Genomic DNA, 24,568 nt, shown 5'->3' with positions numbered 1-24,568 from the left:
CGAGCACCTCAAGTAGGTTAGCACGCCATACAAGCGTTAAAACACTGCCTACCCTAAATATTTTATAATCCGTATTGGCACACCATTGATCAAAACTTTTGGCCACCCTTGGCATACACGCCAGTGAGACTTAATATTCCATTGCTGTATACAGATTGTTCACTTATAATAATACTTAGACCCACCTCGCTGCTCCAATACGGCTCGGTGGACATATGTTTCAACTCTTACATCGTGCCTATTATCAGTACCTAAAACATTTACCTAGTATAAGTTCTACTCGCGGCTATCGACACGTCAAATAAATATTAGAATAAAGTTTGTCCATTGTACCTAATCCAAAGATACACCAAACGATGATTTTTTGTGCATTTTTTAAGCAATATGTAACTCCCTCGATTTATTTATTCAGTTATTTAATAGTGTATCAATTAATGGGCGTTGCCATAAGTTAGGGTTGCCAACATGACAATGACAAACAAATATTTTCTCGTGCAATCTGCAATTGTCTGTGTTTAACTTTTACACAACGTCCAAAAAATAGTGCAATGTTTTCAGGGTTTTAGAAAATATATCTTCAGTATGGTGTTTCTTTAGTCTTCTATAACTTCATAGATCTAGAATCGCCACGTCATACCGCATGCCTTTGTGGTTATAATCTCTTATTTACTCTTTCCGAAGAGAGGGAAGGCCTTTGCCTAGCTTTTGGATATTAATAGCCGGAACATACGAATTTTGGCAACCCTACCATAACTCCCAAAAGTACAAAAAGTCCTTATCAAGCAGTCACGCGACACAGACCGTAATCAGAGCATAAACAATACCAAGTAAAAACTACACTGCACAGTGACCTGGTACTCAAAAGCATCTGTCAGTGCTAAAAAAACTGGTGAGACCAGCGGAGCGGCGCCTCGTGACCTTGGGCTCTGTGCTGGAACTACTCCGCCGTAACGCGCTGGGGGGCTTGAATGGATCCTTTTTGGACCATACAAATGTTACAATGTTATTTTTAATTCAATGTGATTCTATCGTCACCGTTGAAAATAAAATGTTGAATGCCCATAATGCCTATACAAGATCTTTGTGGTTTGAAAGTGGAGATCAAATATTCAGAGGCATAACTATTTCATCAATAGCCTGTAAAAGTCCACTTCTGGACTAAATGCCTCTCCAAACGGAACGGCTTGTTCATAATCACGACGCTGGGCAGACGGGTTGGTTATCGAAGTATCACAGAGGACACTGCTGGAAGAGGATTGGTGTCAACTGTATTCTGCTCTGCCGTCACCACACGGCACACACCTATTTACATAGAGTAAATTTTTAGTAAAGAAATTATCGAAGTAGCTTTAAAGTAACCCTCGGAGCCCTGACAGCTTTCAGCTATCAACGTCCCCTCATCAATCACATTCAATCGCAACAGTGAGTGTGTTAGAAAATTATGTAGGTATGAACACTTCTCAGGAGTCTGTATTTAGATTTGAGCGAAGTAAATGAAGTGGTGGCGAGACGAGACGAATTCAGTAATATTATTTGATGATCGTTTAAGTGAGTTCAGATCCATGATTATTGAATAACTATATAAAGAAAGGACCCTTTTGGCGTGGAATTCTAAAAAGCATACCAACAATGTATAATAATGACTTCGCATGCTGTGTATCGAATAAAGTGGGTACTAGTATGGTAGTCACTCGAAAATAAGCATCAGATGAGTCCGTAGTTAACCTATGGGAACTGGAATCATATAAACGGACAAAAAGCACAACATTTGTCCGGCCATCGTTTTAATTTCACTAGTTGCTCTAGCCTCCTCTAAGCATACTGTCCCAGTATGCTGCGTCATATCTAGTCAAAGTGATCGATCAATGAAAACAGGCCGTAAGAAATTTATTATGTATTTTATTCGGTAAAATGTTTCAATTCTCGAAAGCCATCGACTTCTAACGAGTTGTATGTATTTTAACTAATAACTAAAATAACTGATAAACTGTTGCTTCCGCACCACTCTACTACTCAGAATTCAATCGAATTGCACGCATAATTTTAGTGTTACCCTAAATAACTTAGTTTTTGCGTTTAGTATTATAATAATAATAGCTGTAAAATTATTGTTTTGTTTAATTTATTATGTCCACAAATATCGCCATCTAACATGAGTTTGTCCCGCATGTAAATATTGTACCGAGCGCGACACGGAACATGAAAACGTGAGCTTGATGCTTAAGAATTATAAGAATTTAAACCCACCGATACCAATACTAAATGTCGTAAAAAAAATTAAATTTAGTTTTGCTTCCAGACAGCGTCCTTAGCTGCGTCTATGTTCCCACCAATCACAAACGCGCTTTCGAGCAGAAGTTTTGTGATTGGTCGCTCACAGGACGCTTACTTGAAATCTACAAAGGACGCAGCTTGGACAAAGGTGTGGCCCTCGCTAACGTACCGTTGAGTGGTACCAGTGATTGCTGAACAAATATTGTCGATAACGATATAAGTCACAGATTAATCTTGCGATCTGCCTCTGGATTAAGACGACTTTTAATCTCAGAAAAGTAACAAGAACTAACTCTGGTAGTTTGCTTTCTCGATTCGGTCATAAACTCCCGTTATTCGTCGTAGCCCGGCAGCACAGCTCAGCTTCACGTTCCGTGCGCGGTAGGCTCGTGAGTGCATGCATCGCTAAAGTTGCTCTTTCTCGAAGGCGAGGCGGCGCTGGCGGACGCGCTGGAGGGCCTGTTCGCCAAGCGCGGCTTCCTGCAAGGTAAGCTCTGTGTGGGGGTGGCCCTCGCTCTGTGTCGTTCATGCGCTTAACACACTCTTTGACAAACTTGACTATTGTTTCTCGCTCTGTGACTTTCACGTAACAACGCGCTATACATGCTATGAGACAAACTTGACCGTTATTTTGAAAATTGCTTAAAATAATTTTAATATAATTTCATGTAAGTACCTATTGTTGTAGTGACCATACATACCACCGCTCTTAAAGGCAGATCTACCGAGAAGAAACTTAGCGTTGCTCTTTTTCAACATCAACATATTTCTATCTTGCGAGCGATGAAAGCGAAGCCGGATGCTCACGAGCTCCAAGCAACCATGTCGTTAAGAAATTCATCAATTGTGTAGTAGCCTCGCTGTAATAAATGCGTTTATTTATTCATGTACGAGTAGGTTTATCGCAGGCACTTATGAAGCGTCCATACCTATGCTCCATTATTACGAGGCGATGATGATAACAACGTTCGGTAACTTATGCCTTGGTAGGTCCAAAATTACCTTAGGAATCATACCTATACTATATAGCTATAGTAAATACTATATTATGCTTTTATCAGCTGCTTTATATCACTATTCCAGTAAAGTTGACACCTTGCTCATTTCAATCAAATCTTAGTATTTAATGTCCAAAAATAAGTTGTCAACACCTGAACTGAATTAGCCCGAAGGAATAAACAATTTAAACCCCATTATAGCTGTACAACAGCTTTAGTGCGTACCAAAATCTATGATAGGTATGCGTTTTCGCGTAACGTTTACGTATGTCATATCAAGAGACCGGTGACCACTGGGACACGTCAGTAAGGTCATGCTTGTACAAACATTTGCTATCACTGGAGTGCCACTCAAATATGAATATAGTCTACATAATATTTAACCTTGACTCGAGACCTCGAGTGGTCTAGAAATTTGACCCCTTTGAATTACTATTGATAACGAAATTACAATCAAAGTCTATAAATATAACGATATCTCTTATTGGGTTGATTTGGTTTGTCGTCATTTTCGCCCAGTACAAACCGTTGCTACTACATCGATAATATCGAAAATCAATTGTAAGGCTTTACGGAGGAAAGCATTTAAGTCGTCCGTATCCGAACCAATTTCTCATTGAAAAATTTAAAGCACTGAAAAAGAAATCTTAATACGAGTACATATTATGGTCGACGAACTCGTCGATAAGGTCGAAAACTTTTCGTCCAACGAAAAGCCAATTTCAGTGAATAGGCCTTTCATTAAGGCTGAAAATATCTACAATTTTTTTTTTATATTTTCATTAATAACATTTTTATTTACAAAAAAAATTAGCAAGACTTTAGTGACCATATAAGTATTACCAAATCCCGGTGAGTTGCCACTTATTGAGCTGTCCCTTAATGCAAATGTCATGCCGCTAATTTTACCGCTTGAATGTATAGTGGATTGTTATCCAGGTACTGTTATTTCACTTTCGAAACAAGCATATGATTTTAATAGAAAATTACATATGTTTATGTCAGTTGTAGCGCCTTAAGGGCATGTTTTCTTTAAGACGAGTTCTAGAACGCAGTGAAGCGAAGAGCTAGAATAATGCGAAGTTTCGAACCGTAGCACGTTATAAAATTTCGATGGTCGAAATTTTATAACGTGAAAGTATAATGGACCTGGTGTCGTTGGTAATTAAGCCAATGCAGTCTCTTATTGCTAAAAAAAACATAGATTAAGTGTCACTAAGTACTTGTACGTATATTGCAAATTTTACCCATTTTTTTTTGTTTTACTTCAATTACTATAACTTCATAGCTAAATATTAATTTACTGTGGATGGTTATAGCAAAATAACAACCTACTGTGACAGGCCTACATAAATAAAGAATTTTTAAATTTCTATTTGAATTTATTCCGCCTGCTCTTAGAGTTGTTGGTACAACCGCCAAGCCAGCCGACTATAGTAACAATGGCCGCCGGTGACTCAATGTTTAGAGATATAGGGCGATGTGTGAATAACACTATAATGCACAAATACAATACTTGAGTTTCTGACGAATGTTGAAATACAACATGTGACGAAACATTTGAATTTAGCTCCGTCGTCATTCTATTACGATGACTCCTATTAAACCACACTAGCTGAGCCTCCAAGTTTTGTCCGTGTTAAATTAAAGGTAAAAACAAAAATATCTATAGCTGTAATCGGCTATCTGAAGCAAAAAATTTTATAAAATAATTTATTTTATACTTTAACTGATTGATTTAGTCATGCACTCTAGATGTATAATAAGTACCTACTTATAAAGTTGTGAGATGATGATAATTAAAATTGTCGACGTGCGGTTTTGTTATGGTCTTTAATGTTGACAAGTAGAGTTCCAAATGTTACCTCATAACAATACGTAGTAGTCGTAGAAGTAAAATACCGTATTTTCAAGATCATGTTAAAATCGACTCGGCTATTAAACAAAATAATGAGAGAAACGACCAAAACTTATTTCATTACAGTGACAGTGTTAAGCAATATTAAGTATCGGTTGTGATTACTTAATTTCTTATAAGCAATAACAAATTATAGATTAAGTATCGCGATTAATGAAAGCAGTTACAGAAAACTCGGTAGTTGAACTACTTGGAAGGTGTTGCAAAACCAGACATCGTCCATAGAACGATCGCACAGAAAATAACCAATTATAACGTGACTGCTGAGTTTTTTGCCGGCTTCGGTGCGGTAGAATCTGCCTTCCAAACCGGTGGTAGAGACAGTACAAACAGACGGAATTCACGTGCCAAAAGTGATGACAGAGTAATAAATGAATTTTGATTTTTTTTATTTTGGGAAGTGGCTTAACTTGAAGTAAGAGTGTGGGATTTTGAACTGGTTTCAATGTATACCTAAAGCATATAATACTACTACGCATTCTGTTCTAATAGGATCATCCTCATTGTCCTTCTTCTCAATATCCCAATGCTGGGCAGAGCTTAGGCCCCATGCTCTTCAATGGGGGCTGGCAGTATTTCCTGTCATCATTAGTAAACTTTGTGTACGTTTTCATGGAAAATAACGTCACATCCATCTTAGTGTTAATCTAATCTCTAATTTATATGGAGTCAAAACTTCTAAATTAACTTGTTTTTAAAAAACTATTCTTAAAAAAAATTACAGATTAAAGGTACTCCGATTGGTTGGTTAATTTTATAAGTTACCACAGGGGTTTAAGTTAATGTTTAAGTTTTTTAAGTTATCATGAGGTTCTTTGAAAAGAGTTGATGAAGGGAGGAAGCCATTTCGGCTTGTGTCTACAGTATCACTTTCAAGCAAATTCTTACATATATATTGACAGCTATAGGCAGCCTGCAAACTCTGCAAACGTGTTTTTGAATAAGTTTGTATTGTTTCTTGATATGGTTCTTTAAGCTTTATGGAGCAACAGTTTGAGCTGGGGACTTTGTTGATAAAGTGCCCCTAAATTGCCCGCTAGCTCTCCGGCTAGTAGAGCGAAGTTAATGCGGAAACGTAATTAGGGGCAAACGTTAGCTTGATCTGTGAACTTACCAGTTACCTACTTTCGTACCGAATGCTGTACTCTTTCGAATGCTCTTTAAAAATCGTTTTATAAAATTTGCTAACAAAATTTTGTCTGACCCCGCAGTACACCATTCAATCGGAAGCATATGATATGAATGGTATAAGCAGAAAAATATAGTCTCTCATATTAAAGAAATCACAAGGAACGGTAGGCCATCTTTAAATCGGTAACAAGATAATGCTCTAATGCAATCTCACTTAAATAATAATATGTTAACGCCACGTGAACACATCTAAACAGGTATATAGGCACCACCCTAATTAAAACAATTAATCCGCAAACAACATTGTGCCAGTGAAAAGCTAGCTAACATCTCGGGGCTCGTGCCCCGTAATGTGCGGTCAACTAAAGCAGCAGCGGTACATTGGTTTAAGCCAGTAGTAACACATTAAATCAATAGTTCTAGTTATATTCTAAGTTTAGAGTAAGAAGAAACAATGGACGTAATAATTATTGTTACTTTGACACATTTGCCTACATACGTCATCACATAGAAATGTTATTTGTTTGTCTCCCTTGATCTATTGACCTACAAATATGTTCAGTTTGTAATTAGATGCTACCGTAACGATCATCTGCTCTACTTGCTAATACTTCTAAATAATGAAAGCGGGTAGGAAATTTCCTTCAAAGGAAATTCAACTGGTCCGAAGTTCGTGCAAAGTGTTTGATATTTTCCATTCGCTTATATATTATAATAAATAAATATACTACGACAATACACACATCGCCATCTAGCCCCAAAGTAAGCGTAGCTTGTGTTATGGGTACTAAGATGACTAATGAATATTATTATGAATAATATAGATAAATACTTAGAATATAAATATAAACACCCAGACACTGAAAAACAGTCATGCTCATCACACAAACATTTTCCAGTAGTGGGAATCGAACCCACGGCCTTGGCCTCAGAAAGCAGGGTCGCTGCAAACTGCGCCAATCGGCCGTCAACTGAAAAACAATTTTACAGGTGCCAGTGATTTCATATTATTTTTTTTATTTTTAAATGAGCCTGATATTTGTCGAATCGTTTGATTAAAGAATCAAATAAATTCCATAACCCACCAAACATCTGACTGACTTTTTTGTTTAGCTAAACGATTCATAGGTAGATACTATTGCTAATTGACATGATGTTATAAGAAGTATAATTAATGTTTGTCTGTACGGGATTACAGCAAATTGAGATTGTAAGAATGTTTGTCATAAAGTAAGACCTGCGTCTATCTAAGCTCTATTTTGAGCTATTTGTTTTGTGTTTAAATTGTTGTGATTATTTTATCTGCATTACCCACACAAAAAAATCTTTTGTTTTCTTCGCCCTTGGTGGTCTGGAAGCTGGTAGGTTAGGGGATAAGGCCGCCAAATTGTGTATGTTGTTTTGTTATACTTTCCTTTTTTTATGTACTTTTTGTGGTATGCAATATAAGTATGTATATTCATTCATTCAAAAAATTGCCAACTCAAATCATCAAAATAACTTGTATTCTCTGTTGTTGAAGCAGGGACTTGTAAGCTATAAGCTAGCCGCATGCGCTCCGAAAATAACGATCTCTTAAACTAAAGTACTTCGATGAATAACCAGATCACGATCGCTTCGGCATTCTTCTGCGAAGCCATCGCATGGATGGCCAAACCCAATATACAGGGTGGCATTTTAGGAGAGGTCAGTGAGACGGAAACACAAATATAAACATTATCTATATATCTATACTTATAATAAAACTGTAACTGGAAGATTTCTGTACATTTAATATATTTAAAAAAAATTTACCGGGGGATGCTTTATAATCGATACTGAGTCCAAAACAGATTTCTATTTAATTTTTGATTGATTTAAATAAAATTTGGCATAGTGGTAGCTGGTATTCCGGGTCAACATATTTATCCCGTAACCGTTATAACCATTTATCCCGATAAACAATAAGTTTCCTCTGGGAAATGGGATGGAAAATTTTATCACTTTTACTTCATAGCTCCGTTAAATTTGAACCAATTTAATAATTCTTCTTTTATTTAAAAGTGTATACTAACAAGAATGTATTGTCTAATTTTAATGAAGATCTGATAAATATTGTCGGAGATAAAGGACAGATACTCGCAAGTCGCAAGGCATATAGTACAACGATCGAATGCATGCGTACCATCCTACTGGTATTATAAATGCGAAAGTTTGTGAGGATGTATGGATGGATGGTTTTAGTGTATATTTTACTGTGGTTTTCTGTAAAAATAACGATGATTTCTAAAGATGTCATACCGACATAGAGTTTTACTTGCGTACATGTTCTATATTCAAAAGAATCCGCGGGGATATATGTGTAACTTTTATGGTTAAGTCACAATAACTGCTTTTTTATAATTTTTCTTTCGAAACACGGGTATAATCGTAAGATTTTGACATTCCTATCATGATATCAATCCATATCCAAATAGATAAAAAACAAACTATCAATCCAGTTTTATAAATATTAATTTTGATAATATACCTGCAAATTCCTTTTTAAATTGTTCAAATTGATCCTATCGCTTAGAAGTTGCGACGGGTATAGAAACGCAAAACGCAAGAAAAATGCAGCGGGCCGCCCGACCGCGAATAACATAGTTCGGAAATGAATAAATTCGGTTTTTTTTTAAGATATTAAAACCTCTAATAACCGATTCGGTGCAGTCGAAGTTGCGCGGGTCAGCTAGTGATATTATAAAGTTGTAATGTATAGATATACGCATAACAATTTTCAAAAAATTAAAAAAGCTATTTTGGGGGAAACATTTGGCAGCAACGGAATATTGAGAGAATTAAGCGTATAAAGAAACAGCACTGAATTTATAAATAAACAAGTGTTTAAATAACGTAAGTAGCATTAAATACAATAAATGTTTAGAAATAAAGGTTAATTTGCTAAAATCAACTTAGAACCAAATAAATCTGAACAGCATAAAAAACTTTTTATTAAATATATAGACGCCTCTCAGTGTTATGGGGAGACATTTTTCACCTAGTTTACCGAATGTTCTAATAATATCAGTCTTTCTTCATTAAAAAAAGCTCAAGCTCAATGAAAGAATCTCTTCTGAAATCCACCTTGAGGTTTTTAAAACCAAATTTGTCTGTAGTATTTTCAGTTGTCGCCTCACAGATCTCTTCAAAAATGCTACCATGTAAAGTGGATTTTACAAACGGACTCTGTACGGCGACGAATCGCCAATACTGGTTTCGCAATCTTATCTCTTATCGATTGGTAGTGTTCTGTGCTCGCGTCGAGTGGCGTGAGGGTGAGGTCACTGCATGTGTCATGCTTGAGACCATTCCAGTGAATGTCAAGGAGCCGGTAGCAAGTGTTTATTCACACTAACTACTGTCTGCTTAACTAAGCATACATAACTATGTACGTATTGTTAACGGTTGCTAACTATGGACATGATAATAAAGCTGATGGATGGATTTTTTTTTGGCGTAGTGGAAAAGCTTTATTGCTACCTCCTTGGGCAGGACGGAGGTTATGTGGGACTCCCCCCTCTGAAGGGGTGTACCCAAACTAAAAACCACCACGGCATGTCCCTCTTGTTGGATTTGTCAGACGCCCGGGGAACCCGTTGTATACCTCCCGGACATCTACCAACCACCCCAACCGATTGTTGGGGCTCCCGCGCTAACGACGAGGGGACCAGGACAGCTTGATACACCCTAGAGAGGCTTGTGTAGGGACGGGTAGCTCGGATTGCAATGGTCTATTGCAAAAGCAGTTGCGTTGTCAAGTCATGCAGTATGTCAATAGAAGCGCCTGAGGATGCTCTGGTATCGGAGCACAACGTGCGAAGACAACGTATTTGAGACTATCCGTGTTGCGATGCCGATTCGTTTAGTACGCAATCAAAGCTTTGATCCTAATAAAATTTCGCATAAAGATAGCTTGCATGCTAGAGACGGAAATGGGATACCTGCTTATATACCAAATAAGCCATCTAGTCATAATCGTGTAAGTGTGGCGACGGAGGTCACTTACTGGCCACCGTAGTAAGGGACCTCTGTTTACTGTCCTCATTTGCCAGGAGAACTACTGTAGCAGTCCGATGTGGTGATTGGTGGCGTATGTTATTTCATACTTTGCAAGGCAAAGATTTCTAAGGCTCCCTGATTAAGAGGGACAAGAGCTAACTCGGTCCGTTTGTCATTTAATTTACTCATGAAATGAATACTAATGAATGTCTTAGCCCCGGTTTAGTGTGAATGCAGAGCGATTGCATAATAAATATAAATATAAAAATTAGCATTTGTTAGAGAATAATATAATGAACAGAATGATATAAGCTTATAGAAATAACGTATTATAAGTATAATAAATGATTTCATAAACGATTAGCGAATGTAAAGCTTGGGTATAAATCGCTATTATTAGATAGATACAAAGATATCAAAGTTAGTGTTAGGTTACACTTCCGGATGCACATGTTAACAAAAATAATATGCGGCTAAAGTACATATATAAGGATAAAGAAGCAACCCACTTACGCTACACCAGTGAGTTGCTTCTTTATATCCAGGCGAGTTAGAAATCGTCTCAGCTTTATTTGGTGCAATGAAAATTAATAATTAAATAAAATAAATATAGTACGACCATACACACATCGCCATCTAGTGCCAAATTAAGCGTAGCTTGTGTTATGTGTTCTAAGATGACTGATGAATATTTTTATGAATAATCTACTTAAATACTTATAATATACAGATTAAGACCCAGACAGTTCAAACTCATGTTCATCACACAAACATTTTTCCAGTTGTGGGAATCGAGCCCACGGCCTTGGACTCAGAAAGCAGGGTCGCTGCCCTCTGCGCCAATCAGCTGTTGAAATTAAGAAGCTACATTGCTATACCCCGCGAAGAGTAGAGTCTAGGGTGTAATTTATAATTTCTTCAATCTTTATACACCACTCCAATATTAGGTATTTGGTACAGTCTGAGGACCTAATGTTGTTAAAATTTAAATGGAATCGCCAAAACTATCGGATCATTATATTCATTAAAGCCGGGTCACCGACCGTTCCGTTTATTCCTATGTTCGTCTGAGTTTTTTTACAGCGAACTAACTTTGCAAAGGTTTTAATTTAATGGTATAAAAAGAACTCTCAAAATCGTACTGCTCTGTGAAAAGCAATGCACCGTCACACATGAGCACTCCATCCTTTTTGTGGGCTTAAAACTAGACTATTAGGCTGCATCTACACGAGCGAGAGTGCCGCAAATATGTGGGCCAAAGACTAGCCTCAGTGGGGTGACATATTGAATTTGATGGCAAGTCATTCGTCGCGATATCGATATTTACTCGCTCGCGGAGCTGCGGCCCAACGTTCTGCAGCGCATTTCTGCAAAGCGTCACGTCTCATCGTTGCTTCTTCTGCTGCGCATTTATAACTTTAGTTACAGAATTAAGAACATACAGAAACCGTGCGTACACGACTTAGTTGGTGCATCAATATAAAACTCCACTTTAGTAGTGTTTCTCGAACAACAGTTAGTCACTCCATTAAGCAGTTGACAAAAATTATTTTACCTGTAATTTGAATGAAATCTGGCCGTTTAAAGTGGATCGAATTCGCGCCCTAAGAAGTCGGTTAAAATCATACAAACAAACATACAAACATTCAAGTAAAGCTAATAACGTGTAAAAAATATTGAAAATGGGAAAAATTTTGTGAGCTAGGAACATTCCGCGGTTGTAAAGTGACACGTGCACGGGGTGTTTTAAATGTTTTTGGGCACAATGCACTGTATGTTCTGTATTTTCTTAATTCTTTGCTTTTAGTACGACGCAGCGAGAATGGCTTATATAATAAATAGCTAAGAATGAATACAATGGGATTTTTCCTCTTAAGCAGCCTAAAAAATTTATTTGGAAGCGGTGATACCCCAGTGGGTAAGACTTCGACTTCATCTCTGGGTGCCGAGTTCGAATCCCAGCACGCACCTCCAACTGGTGAACGAAAACATCGTGAGGAAACCTGCATGCCTGAGAGTTCTCAACAACGTTCTCAACGGCGCGGCGTGTGAAGTCCACCAATCCGCACTTGGCCAGCGTGGTAGACTAGGACCTAAACCATTCTCATTCTGAAAGGAGACCCATGCCCTGTAGTGGGCCAGTAATGGGTCGAATGATGATGAATGATATTGTCATTATCATCATCAGTATTGGACAAGGGAAACATGTGGGTTATTCCCGTGTGATTTAAGGTTATGTAAGTTCATCTATGATCATTTGACTTTTCGTTTGTGCTCCGAATATTGTCCTTTAAATCAGCGATGAATGACGGTTAACTGCTTCCATGTACCTCCTTTCATTAAGTATCACACACACTTACAATAATGACAGGAAAGAACGCAACAGTTAGCCGGTGAGTCGATTACGTAAGGCAGGCACCGCGTGTGAACGGCGACCCGCGGTTACTGCATTCTCTTTTTTAATTCCACTAAAAGGCAGCCCTTAATTGTAATCTCCCACCCGGTGGTAAGTTGAGGTACGGCAGTTATTTTAAACCCATACACAATGGTGTCTACTCAACATCGTACCGGAACGCTTAATCCCTTGGAGGTACGTCTTTGGTGGTAGGGTGGTAACTAGCCACGGCCGAAGCCTCCCACCAGAAATAAATCATGTCGCAAGGCGGCTTGCACTTTTATATCATGTTGCTTAACCGCGGTAGTACTTCCCTGGACGAGCTCAGTCACAAAAAGTATCGTGGCTCAGTGGCTGGCGCTAGTTGTAATCGCGCACGCGGCCCGGCGCTAATTGCGCGCGAAGCATTGTGCCGCGTCCGGCGTGACGTCACGGCGGCGTGACATTCACGCGCGCTGCCCTATTGTGCTCATCACTCGCGCAATGAGAGCAGCATCAGTACAAGATTGGGTCGCTCGCGATCGAGGAGTGGTTTTCGAATATGGAAATACCTGAACACTTCGGAGTAAAATAGACCAAATTCAAATATGTTTTATTCATGTACTAATAAAGCGTTCGTACATTTAACATGTTAACACTAATGTTAGTGATGGTGATAACTGCATTCGTAAACTTAAAACTAAAGCTAGGCGGGTTCTAAACGCGCACTGGTTTAAGAAGAAACAGCCACAACAAAGTTAGCCAGGTTTTTCTTTGTTATCACCATCTCATAGTCGAGCTAATGTTTAGCTATGAAGTTAGAGCAATTCTTACCCAAGCTTTAAAGGATAATATCTACATTGCATTAAAACTCACATTTACTAAGTACCTACAATTCTATAGCACGGGTTTTTGACAAAACTTTTGAAAAGCAAAAATCAGAAGTAAAAATCACACATACATAATTTGCGACTGGAAAACGAATTAGGTCCATTTTACTTTCAGAGTTTGATATGCGACAACGACTACTCGATTTCGAACGAGCAAATGACGTGCTAAGGCTGAGGGCCATTGGCACAATGGGAGCGCTCTGGACGCACCCCGCCAGTACACTCGGTTTCCCTTTCACATCCGCCCTGCTTGTATCGCATTGATAACAATACCGCGTAACAAACATGAGTGAGCTGACACTTAGATGACACTGATAATTACAGGACAATAATGCTTAAATGTTTTTGTCAATGTACTACCGGACTTGAACATGTATTGTTAACTACACTGGTTTGTCTTTAACTAATTAAATAATAAATAAATAAATAAACTTTGACAATGCACACATCGCTATCTAGTTCCAAAGTAAGCGTTGCTTGTGTTCTGGGTGATATATAGAAGCCTGATTTTTTTTTTTTATTAATACACATAAATATGTACTTATAATGTACAGATAAACAACCTGACACTTTAAAAACATTAATTTTTATGACAAACATTTTCTAGTTGTGGTAATCGCACCCACAGCCTTGGACTCAGAAAGCAGGGCCGCTGGCCACTGCGCCAATCGGCCCTCTTAAGGTAACTAAACCACACCCGAATGTTACGTGGAATAAAACAATTAAACTATTTCTATTGTTATTAAGTTGCTACAGCAGTATGGCGAGGATATAATTAGTAGTCTTAAAAAAAAATAATTTAATAATAAAAAAAACTAACAAACTGATAGGAAACTAATTTATATCACGAAATCATTTATGTAAATATATTAGTGCTGTACAATTTGGCCGTTTAAACCGGCCATAAAATTTAACCAGGTTAATTAGTTCAGCAGCCAACTAATTAACTTAAACTAACCGGTTAAATTAATTGACTAGTTAACCGGTTAAATTAGTTAACTAGTTAACCGGTTAACTGATTAACCGGTTTAACGGTTAATCGGTTAAAAAGAAGTAGCTTATCCTCGCAATCAGCAAACTTATTGATATTTCTGTATCAAAATAGCGAAATTTCTTGTAAGTAAAATTAAAACATTTTATAATTTTATAATTATATGATTTGTTAACAAATATCGACAGAGGATTTGTTAATATTTATCATTAAATGATTTATTAAATAATAACGAATCATTTTGAATAGAAACTAATAATTTGTTTTTGATGTTTAAAAATGGTCTCTAATAAATTATTTATTTACTATTAACAAATGTTTTGCAAATTAATCATTCTGGGTAACAATTATCAATATATTTGTGAGAAAATTTGTTTTTTTTTAAACCGATTAACCGTTTAACCGGTTAATCAGTTAACCGGTTAACTAGTTAACTGATTTAACCGGTTAACTAGTTAATTAATTTAACTGGTTAGTTTAAGTTAATTAGTTGGCTGCTGAACTAATTAACCTGGTTAAATTTTATGGCAGGTTTAAACGGCCAAATTGTACAGCACTAAAATATATACAGAAGCTTAAAATGAGCAAAATTGCAGTTAAGTATAATGTTAATAAAGTTCGGCTAACATGGCTCAAACTAAATAGTACGGGCGTTCATGGAACCCGATATACTATGGAGTCCGACGAATGCAGCCCTCGCATTCCTTGTTATGTATTAGTTGTGGAAGCAAGTGAAAGAACAGTTTGCAGTAATGTTACAGCACATTCCTGTTATAAATATTCTCAAGAAATTTCCGTGAAGTAATATCGTATGATCGTAAGAGGTGCGTAACACCCGCGGGGCGTTTCAATACACATTAAGTTTCAGATCACGTCGCGTTGGTAGATGGTGTGTAGGAATTTGGATAGATTATACAGAAATTGATTGCTTGATTTCAATGTGGCATACGTGTTTGTCTGTCCTTCCTTGACACTCTAACTAAGCAACCAATCGTCTTGAGTTTTGGTATAGAGTTAGGTGAAAAGACAAAGAGTAACAAAGGCTACTTCTAGTCCTGGAAAAGCATGATATTCCTCTAAGTAGGTATCAGGACTTTAACCCATCACAGGACAATTGGTCAGCATGGTGGGACTAGAACTTGGTTATTGCTTAAACTACACCTGTCATACAAAACGGTGTTCGGAGAAATAATAAATTAATAAATAATAAATATACTTTAGGTAATTACTTTAGTAGTTATCTACCGATAACACGATGGAGTGCCACAAGGCAGTATACTGGGACCCACTCTGTTTTTAGTTTATATTGATAGTCTCTGCTCTTTGAGTCTTAAAGAGCAGAGACTATCTTAACTTAGCTTAGCTTAGCTTAACGCCTACGCCTTACGTTTATGGTCACAGGGCGGACTTTGTGGCGTGAGTTCCTTGCTTGCCCTACGAAGTATTGCTCTGTTTATAGGCGATGGCTATCCAGTACCAAGTGGTATGCACTTCGTATAAGTACATAAAATTTAATGCCTGCCTTCCCTAAAATTTTTGTATGTCTCATAAAGGAGAAGAATTTGTCTGCATACCCTGGTCAAAAAGTGTGTGCACGCAACTATCAGTACCATCAGGTGGGCCATATGCTTGGTCCCTCAATCATAACCTGAACTCATAAATAGAAACCTGAATTGTAGCAGGGTGAATTAATGAAAACTTTTATCGTGCACTGCAGAGAACAAACACCAAAAATGCTAATACAATAGAGCGTTAATAGGTGCAGTTAGCCTGTAGGGGGTGTTGCTCTAATTCGCTCTTGTTTATGAGAGGTGCTCTATGCCCAGCTGTGGGACATTTGAGTCTGAGGATGATGAGCAGGGCAGTGATTATTCGTAGTAGTGCAGTGTCGCGCCGGTTAGTCCCGCGTCGCCGGCCGGCAGTGACATGGTGACCGCCTGCTCTATTTATAAGCTCATTCATAGAGTGCGCAGTGTTTCCTTCGGCGCGGCGCCGCAGATTGACGTCGAGGGCCCTTTGTCATTTTATTGCACTGCAGTTAAGTTATATTTATAGGTTTATTATGTCTTTACTAGTTATTCATCTATAACACATTAATTATAGCGAGGTTACTATACAATTGATTAATTTCTTAATTACGAGGTTACTTGTAAAGCTAACTCTCTGAAACCATCGCAAGACGGAATAATTATTGTAAAAATTATGATATTGAAAAGCAACCGTTTCCGAACCAGTGGTAGAATCACTACAAACTGTTTGAAAAGAGATTATAAACTAGGCCTCCGTACTTAAAATAAATGAATTTTGAATTAGACCATATATTAGAATAAACAAGTATACCTACTTAGTTTGATTGGTTCATTACTTATAAGAACGATTTTATTGCCGACCAAGTAGACGTAGGTAGGTACTACAAACAGACACAAGTGACGGACGTTTCAAAAGTAATTTTATTCTAAATAAACAAAATATTTGTTATGTTTCAAAAGAACAATGCAATATAAACGTATAAGAAGCACGTAAGACAGCGCATTGAGTTGAAACAAAATGGTACCACTGGAGCGCCGTACTGTCGAGCATGATGACGATAATCGCAACTGTAAATGGTTATCCAGCACTCCAAGTCATTGTTCTCGAGTAGTCGCTCAGGGCGGCCTCGTCTAGGAGTTCTACATATCGATAGATTGTATCGATAAAAGACGAAGGTGAATTATACGATGAAACGATTTTTTTCTTTTTAAGTGCACTTATTACATCTGTTATTTTACGTCTATATTGTCTTTACATTGGCTATTTATTATTGGTCTAACGTTGGTTATTTCACTAACGTGTAATAATAAACGCAGGTAAACGGTGGTAGAGTCACTATAAACAGACTTACTTGACGTTTCAAAAGTGCTTATATTAGGCCTACTTGAAATCAATGGATTTTGAATTTCGATTTTTTTTAACTTCTCCTATTCATTGTTGCCGTGCCAGCCAGGTGGACACGTCGTTAGAAAATATAATAGGGGGATTATTTTGGTGTGTGTTTACAGCACGCTAGCATAGGCAAACGGTTACCAAGTGATTTGTATGTAGCCCTAAATAACGCGGGCAACAGTTAGTACAAGAATATTGTTGAATGTATCGATATCAGTCGCATCACTAGCGGCAACCGCGGCGGTCTCGCAGCCCATATTGCACTTCCGACGCGTCGTGCCGCGTGCATTCCATATAGGTGTACCCGGGCGGCGCTGCTCCACCGCGCTTGCGCACTGACGCAAGCTGTACTGTTACGAGCCATTGTTGCCACGCACACTGGCCAATATATCTTTAACTATCATCATCATTGATACCCTGTGGCAGTCCACCGCTGGACTAAAGGCCTCTTCCAATGACAGGATTTGTCCATAACCACCACGCTGCGCAGACGGATTGGTGATCGCAGTAGATGGTTACATTCCTATAGTCGCCGCGTACGACACCCGCGGGTAGAGAAGGGTTGGTTTCAACTGTATTCTGATCTGCCGTCGCCACACGGCTATATCTATATTAATATCATAATATTTAAGTAGTAGTAGTGTAGTAGTAATAGCTTCTAGTGACGGAGCTCGTCCGGGAAGTACTGCCACCATGCTTATTTCTGCCGCTACGCAGCATTGTTGTCGAGGGTCATGGTTGTCGGTGCACTTGATGGACCTAAGTACGCCTCAGGTTCATGGACACAGGTCATAGCTCAACATTAACTCGACTGTGAGATGGTGATAACAAAAAAAACCTGGCTAGGTTTGTTGTGGGCTCTTCTTAGACCAGGGCGCGTTTGGAACCCCGCTAGCTTTAGTTTTAAGTTAAAGAATGCAGGTATCACCATCACTTACATTAGTGTTACATGTTAAATGTATGAACGCTTTATAAGGCCCTGTGATAAGGTTTACATGAATAAAACATTTTCGAATTTGTTGCTCTGTTTATAGGCGTTAATTTTCCACTTGTCATCAGGTGGGCCATCTGCGGGGTCCGTCAATTATAACTATAAAAAAGAAAGTTATATTGTACAATGTTAGTTTGTTAGTGCCTCTCTTTCTCTCGTAACAAAATGTGTGTTGAACTTGAAATCTGCTTACAATTTTCGTCAAAAATAATCGAATCGTCGCCCAAGAACGCTTCTCAAAGTTGCACTTCAAAAATACTTCAATTACAAAAGCCCAAATGTAAACGGAATGCACTAAAATATTGATTGTCGACCCGCATCGGTGGCGGCGGCGCGGCGGCTGGGTCAGCGCGTAAAGGTCAGTGGCAGTGCGGGCTCCAAACACTTATGACTATGTTATTTAGGCACGCTTACACATTATTTATTCACTAGCTGTTGCCCGCGGTTTTTGTCCGCATTTATTACGGCTTTCAGCCTAATTCGTGGGAACAGTTTGTTTTCCTGGGAGAAAAAGTATAGTAGAATGGGCTGTTACTCTCGGTACTTTTAACTTAATCTATGTCAAAACATAATTTGATTGATTGGTTATTTAGGGGGTATTAGGGCTTAAAAGAAGGAGAAGGAGAAAACATTATTTATCATTTACAGAATGAGAATGGATGTACCTAGTTCTTTTCAGTCGGTTCGCTTTTGTCAGACCGCTCTGGTTGTTATTTAAGTGTTGTGGCACGCTTGACTACCCGCCACTCTTCCCTGGCTGCACGGCTAGCGTAGCCAGGAGACAAAAATTCTAACCCCCGACAAAAGATACAATTTTAGTGTCCACGCGCCAAAGCATGGCAACAGGGAATAGGAGAGGCTTACCCCCGTTTATTAGGATATTTTTTCCTCCTGTGCACGAATGCCCCGAGAGTTGGTACAGCTGTGGTAGAAGATAACATTTGGTGCTTTCCCCGGAGTGAAAAATTTCTTCTGCCCTTGCTAGCCGTGCAGCGGCATTCCTTGTACACCGAGTATTTGAGGGGACGGCTGCTGCATCCTTGTCGTGTACCCAGTAGGCACAGAAACCTACGAAACATATTCCAATGTTACATTTGCCGCCATTTGAATACATCTTATATACTTAAGTACTAAATAAATATTAATTTAACGAACACTGAACTTTATTTTGGGATAATGCGTTGCGTATTCACGGCGTACCATGAAAAGTCCCGATATATTATTAAGCCATTTTGAAGCCTGTGTGTGCATCATAGCATTTGTAGTTAATTCACAGATCAACATACCAACTCTCTAGTAGCCCACTACGTGTCACTGTTCTCCTCCCACATTGACTGGGCTGTAGTCCACGACGCTGCGCGCTGCCCAAGGGCGGACTGGTTGACTTCACACGCCTTTGAGGACTCTCAAGCATGTAGGTTTCCCCACGATGTTTGTCCTTCACCGTTAAAGTAAGTGATATTTAATTTTGAAAACGCAATTTGAGTTTCGGAATTCGGTTAAACCTAGTTTAATGTCAAAGTGTTGATGGCTTATAATCCGGATTCACTTCTGGGGGGTCCAAATTCTAATCCCAGCACGGAACCCGGTCTTTTTAAAGTTATGTGCGTTTTAACCAATTAAAATATCACTTGCTTCAACGGTCTTCATCGTTGAAAACATTGTGAGGACAACTGTATGCCCGAGAGTTCTCCATAATGTTCTCAAAGGTGTGGGAGTCTACCAATCACTGGGCCAGTGCAGCGTGGTGGACGACGGCCTTACACCCTTCTCATTGTGGGAAGAGACATGTGCCCTTTAGTGTATGCTGGTACGAGTAAGAAATGGGTTAATATGATTATGATTACACACTTGTAGGTAAAGACACTAGTTATTTTTGGGAATAGGTGGGTGCTTGGTAGCATGTACATCGTCATTGGTGGCATCCTCAGCCGTACCTAGCTGTGCAAGTGTTGCGTGCAGCTCACGTTGCAGTACGATAGAAAGTAGTTTATAACGCGTCGTTAATTTGAATAAGTGCGCTACCTAAGCTACGTCACGCGCTATTATAAATTACGTGATATCTGCGATGTTGGAGTTAACTAATAAGCTCATGATTATTTTAACGAATAAATCAACATACAAGTTTTTAATAATCTCTGGCTGTGGTTCAGAGCTATTTCCTCAAGGGTTCATGTCAGGGGGCGTAACTGTACAATGTAATGAGCCAGACTATATGTATGATTTTTTGCCCGAAATGCATTTTCCTATTTCTCATTCCTTCGACTGCCAATGTTTATGTGACAAGCGGTGATAGTGTAGTGGTTAAGGCTTCGGCTTACTTTGCGAGGTGACCTTGTTTGACCTCCGGCACGCACGTCTACTTGTACTAGTTATGTGCGTTTTTTTAATGGTTAAGCAATTACATATTAATGGTTTTCCGGTAAATAAAACATCTTGAGGAAATATCTGAGAGTTCTTCTTAAAGTTCTCAGGGGTGTGTGAAATCTAAAAATCAGCAATTAGGGTAGTGGATTACGGCCTAAACCATTCCCAATCTGAGAGAAGACCCGTGCCGTCAAGCGAAAGGTGTAGTGATTTAAGTTTAATGAAATTATAAATTTCAGCGTTCAGATGTGTCTGGATGACGCGGACATTAGTTAATGAAGCGGGATGTTCGTTGCATCACATAGACATAGAGGTAACGCCTGTCTCTCCTATATTTTTCCTACAAACGGGTCTTTTAATAAATACACGGTTACGTGCGCCGCAGAACGAGCTCGAGAGTCAGGAACTGCCTCCGTTACGTGATGCGAGCACTTTCCAAAGCGTTCCTTTTAATTTCGAAGCTGATAAAAAAATGACCGGCTCGCAACTTCCGCGAGCTACAATTTCACTTGACGCGTGTTTAGATTGTTAATTGCAGCGCCCCTGGTGACTTTTTAGGGTTACGTCGGATTCGACGACCGCCATGGCGCAGTGGTCTTATTAGTGGGAGGACCGGGGTTCGATTCCCGGTGGGGTTAATTGAGTTATTTGTAATTTCTAAGTTTGCTCAGGTCTTGTCTGGGTATACAACGTGTTCCCCGGGCGTCTAACAGCGTTTGTTTACTTGACAGTTACGCCTTGACAGCACCCCATTATACGCCTGGGTCCATGTTTTTCACATTATATTATAATAATATCGATGACCTGCTTATGACAGTCGAAGCGTGCTTCTATAGAGGTGCCGAAAAGATCGTTGGTCTTAAAAAACTAGAGCAAATGATACCAAACACCCTGACCTATTGAGCAAGTACTATGGGTAAAATACCAAAACAAATATGGATTCGAATAACCAAATCGATTATAGTTTAAGCAAAGAAAGTTTGCTTAAACTTCAAGATTATCTATTTAGACGTGAGAGCTTATCATTAACATTTGGTAATATCGTCACTCGATAAACATGAAGATAAGACAGCCCGGTAGATATGCAAAGATAACACCGCCTTACACTGTGCGGGCCTTAGGGCTAGTCAGGGATATTCGGCATATGCTACTGCAACGGCGCCTTTGTTTGCGTTTAAGTAATTATATAATTGGTGTTTAAGTATAAAAGTTAACTTCAGCTATCTCTATCGTCGATCCCTGTAACCAATGCTGCCTGTAAACAACCAAACCAACAAAACTTATATATATACAAAGAGATACAAATTTGTGCAATTCAAGTAAGACTGTTTTTGCTAAGAGCTTGCAGCTCAGCAGGCAGTTTTGTTACTTCACCATTTTCATAATAATATATCATTGCAGTAAGCTGATGGTGATGACTACATCCGTAAACTTTAAACGTCTGTAATGGCTCTACCATCGGTTCGCCGCTCGTAAAGTAATTTTTTTTGTAGCGATTGTAAGTGGAAAATCATAGCAGGGCATGCAAGAAAAAACGTCCTGCAAAGTCCTGCGTAGGCGTTAAGCCTTAGGTGGCTGTACCAGCTACCACCCCCTGCAGTGCTGGTTAGCGGCAGAAATGAGCATTCCCGAAACTCTCACAAAAATCTACTTCTAAAAAATTCTCCGAGTGGAACCATTACTAGCATCGTCGTGTGCGTTATCAGCATTAACACGATCCCAATGTTGCGGGCGACGCCGCCTCTTGCTATCACGTTATCGCGTTATGTAACAGCGAACTTGTTTGCATATTTATATGAATTGTTTGTCAATGCCGCATCAATGAAAGAAGGCGCCTTTTATGACGCTGTGCTATTATAGTTTACTAAACCATTAACCTATCTACGATTTGGGACCATGGGGCCTCGACATCGAGGTCGCAGAAACTGCGATGAGTTGACAACTGTAGCTATCAAATTATGACTTTTATACGAAGACGACGAGCTGGTAACTTGTTGAAAAAGTTAGTGCATCGGGCAGCCGGTCTTTCTTACCTTTTTAGTCGAGTTCTTATAATAATTCTTAAAAAAGTAAGGCCGCAACAATTAGTCGGCTTGCGGCCTTTGTTTGTGTATTTCATAAGGAAGGTTTTTTTAGGTTTTCAGCTAGGAAAGCAGTTCTATGCAGTACTTTATAGATATAAAGTGGCCGTCAATGGTCAGGCGATACCTTGTACTTAAGTCGCTGTAGCCAATTACCTTACTTTACCTGCACGTTGCACCCCAATATTTCCACTCTCACAATCATAAAATCGCTAGAAGTAATAGCCCAGTGGGTACGCGCTCGACTTCACTTTCGGAGGCAGAGCATCGTGAGGGAATCTGCATGCCTGAGAGGTCGCCATAATGTTCTCAAATGCGTGAAGTCCACCAATCCGCACTGCGCTAGCGTGGTGGACTACGGCCGGACTACGTTTGGGCCGGAAGGTAATGGGTTTCTATGATGAATCATAGAATCTATATAAGCCATGTTAAAGTCCAATGTTCTTCCTTTCAAAGTAATTTATTATCTACTACCGTCTTAATTTTACAATAGTTGCAAAATGTGCACGTGCTCCAATAGTGCGGGCTTAAAGTAATCAAAATTAAATCCTTTTTACTCTGACGTTATAGTGTGGACACTGCGGCTTGCGGCCGCATAGTGCGGTAGATCACTTAATAGTATAATACAGAACATTGAAGACAAATTTGTTTTCTTGAAAATCTTATAAATCAATCCAACCCTTAATCTGTAAATGTATTAGCATTTTTATCAAGTTTCTTGAACTTGAACTACAATCACTTCTTAGACGTTTTATAAATAGACGGATCGGTTTTTTCCGATGCTCGCTCTCTCGAGTTTCACTATGGTTCTCATTTCTGATGCAACTATACTCCTTATGTACACCGTAATGATAATACTATACTACAATAATAAAAAATAATAATTATACTTGAATCTTACTAGCCGTCGCCCGTCTACAAATCCCATGGAAACCGTTTGTTTTCCTGGGAGAAAATGATATAGCCTATGACACTCCCCGTAACTAACTAACTCTATGCCAAAAATAAAAACAAACATATTAGTAAGGATAAATCAAATAGTGTTTTTTTCCGTTTCGTAGTAGCAGTATAATTCACATTTAAAAATTAAGGTATTACGTACCTTAGTTTAACATTTACTTCAAACCTCATCACGATGAACGAGATTGGCCACGCCTTCACATTAAACGTGGTTAGAAATTCTAAGTAAAGAATGTAGTGTTTCAATCGACCTTCTGATGCAACGTTTGCTCCGGGCAATTACCTTGCTTAAACAACGTGCATAGCGCGAGCATCGCGTCTACGCTTTTGTAAACATCTTAGGATCACTTAGCATTTGTCCTTGCCCCGCGAGGAAGGCCGTCGTGTCGCAAAGTGTGTTATTAGTAGCCGTGGGCGGCAGCGGCGGAAGCGCATCCTCCTTAGCGCGGGCTACCTGCATCCTGCCGCCTGACCGCTCCGATCCCGCCGGGGAGAACCGCGCGATCTATTTACCGTGACACTTCCGACACTGTGTCGCTGCCTCCGCTCGCCGCGTCTAGTTGCCGAGTCACGTCTCACTGTACCAGCAACATTGCTAGATAGCTGTTAGCATGCGAGTGGGCGTTATTAGTTAAGTGGCTGATAAGGATA

At 39.1% G+C, this 24,568-nt stretch overlaps 1 protein-coding gene across 2 annotated transcripts in view; it reads left to right on the top strand.

Moving 5' to 3' along the window:
* Window positions 1-24,568, top strand: part of LOC120633738 (EH domain-containing protein 1) — a 45,246-nt gene that overhangs the window by 4,743 nt on the left and 15,935 nt on the right. Inside the window, exon 2 of one of the 2 annotated variants that reach the window (XM_039904066.1) lies at window positions 2,702-2,761. The exons of the other annotated variant lie outside the window; for it this stretch is intronic. Coding sequence (XP_039760000.1) covers window positions 2,702-2,761 — 60 coding nt within the window. The remainder of the gene's footprint in view (window positions 1-2,701; window positions 2,762-24,568) is intronic. 2 annotated transcript variants of the gene reach the window in all.

The sequence above is a fragment of the Pararge aegeria genome, chromosome 22, assembly GCF_905163445.1.
Source record: "Pararge aegeria chromosome 22, ilParAegt1.1, whole genome shotgun sequence".
In the NCBI taxonomy this organism is placed as follows: domain Eukaryota; kingdom Metazoa; phylum Arthropoda; class Insecta; order Lepidoptera; family Nymphalidae; genus Pararge; species Pararge aegeria.
Note: the sequence above shows the minus strand (reverse complement) of the source record. Positions and strands in the feature narration are given on the sequence as shown.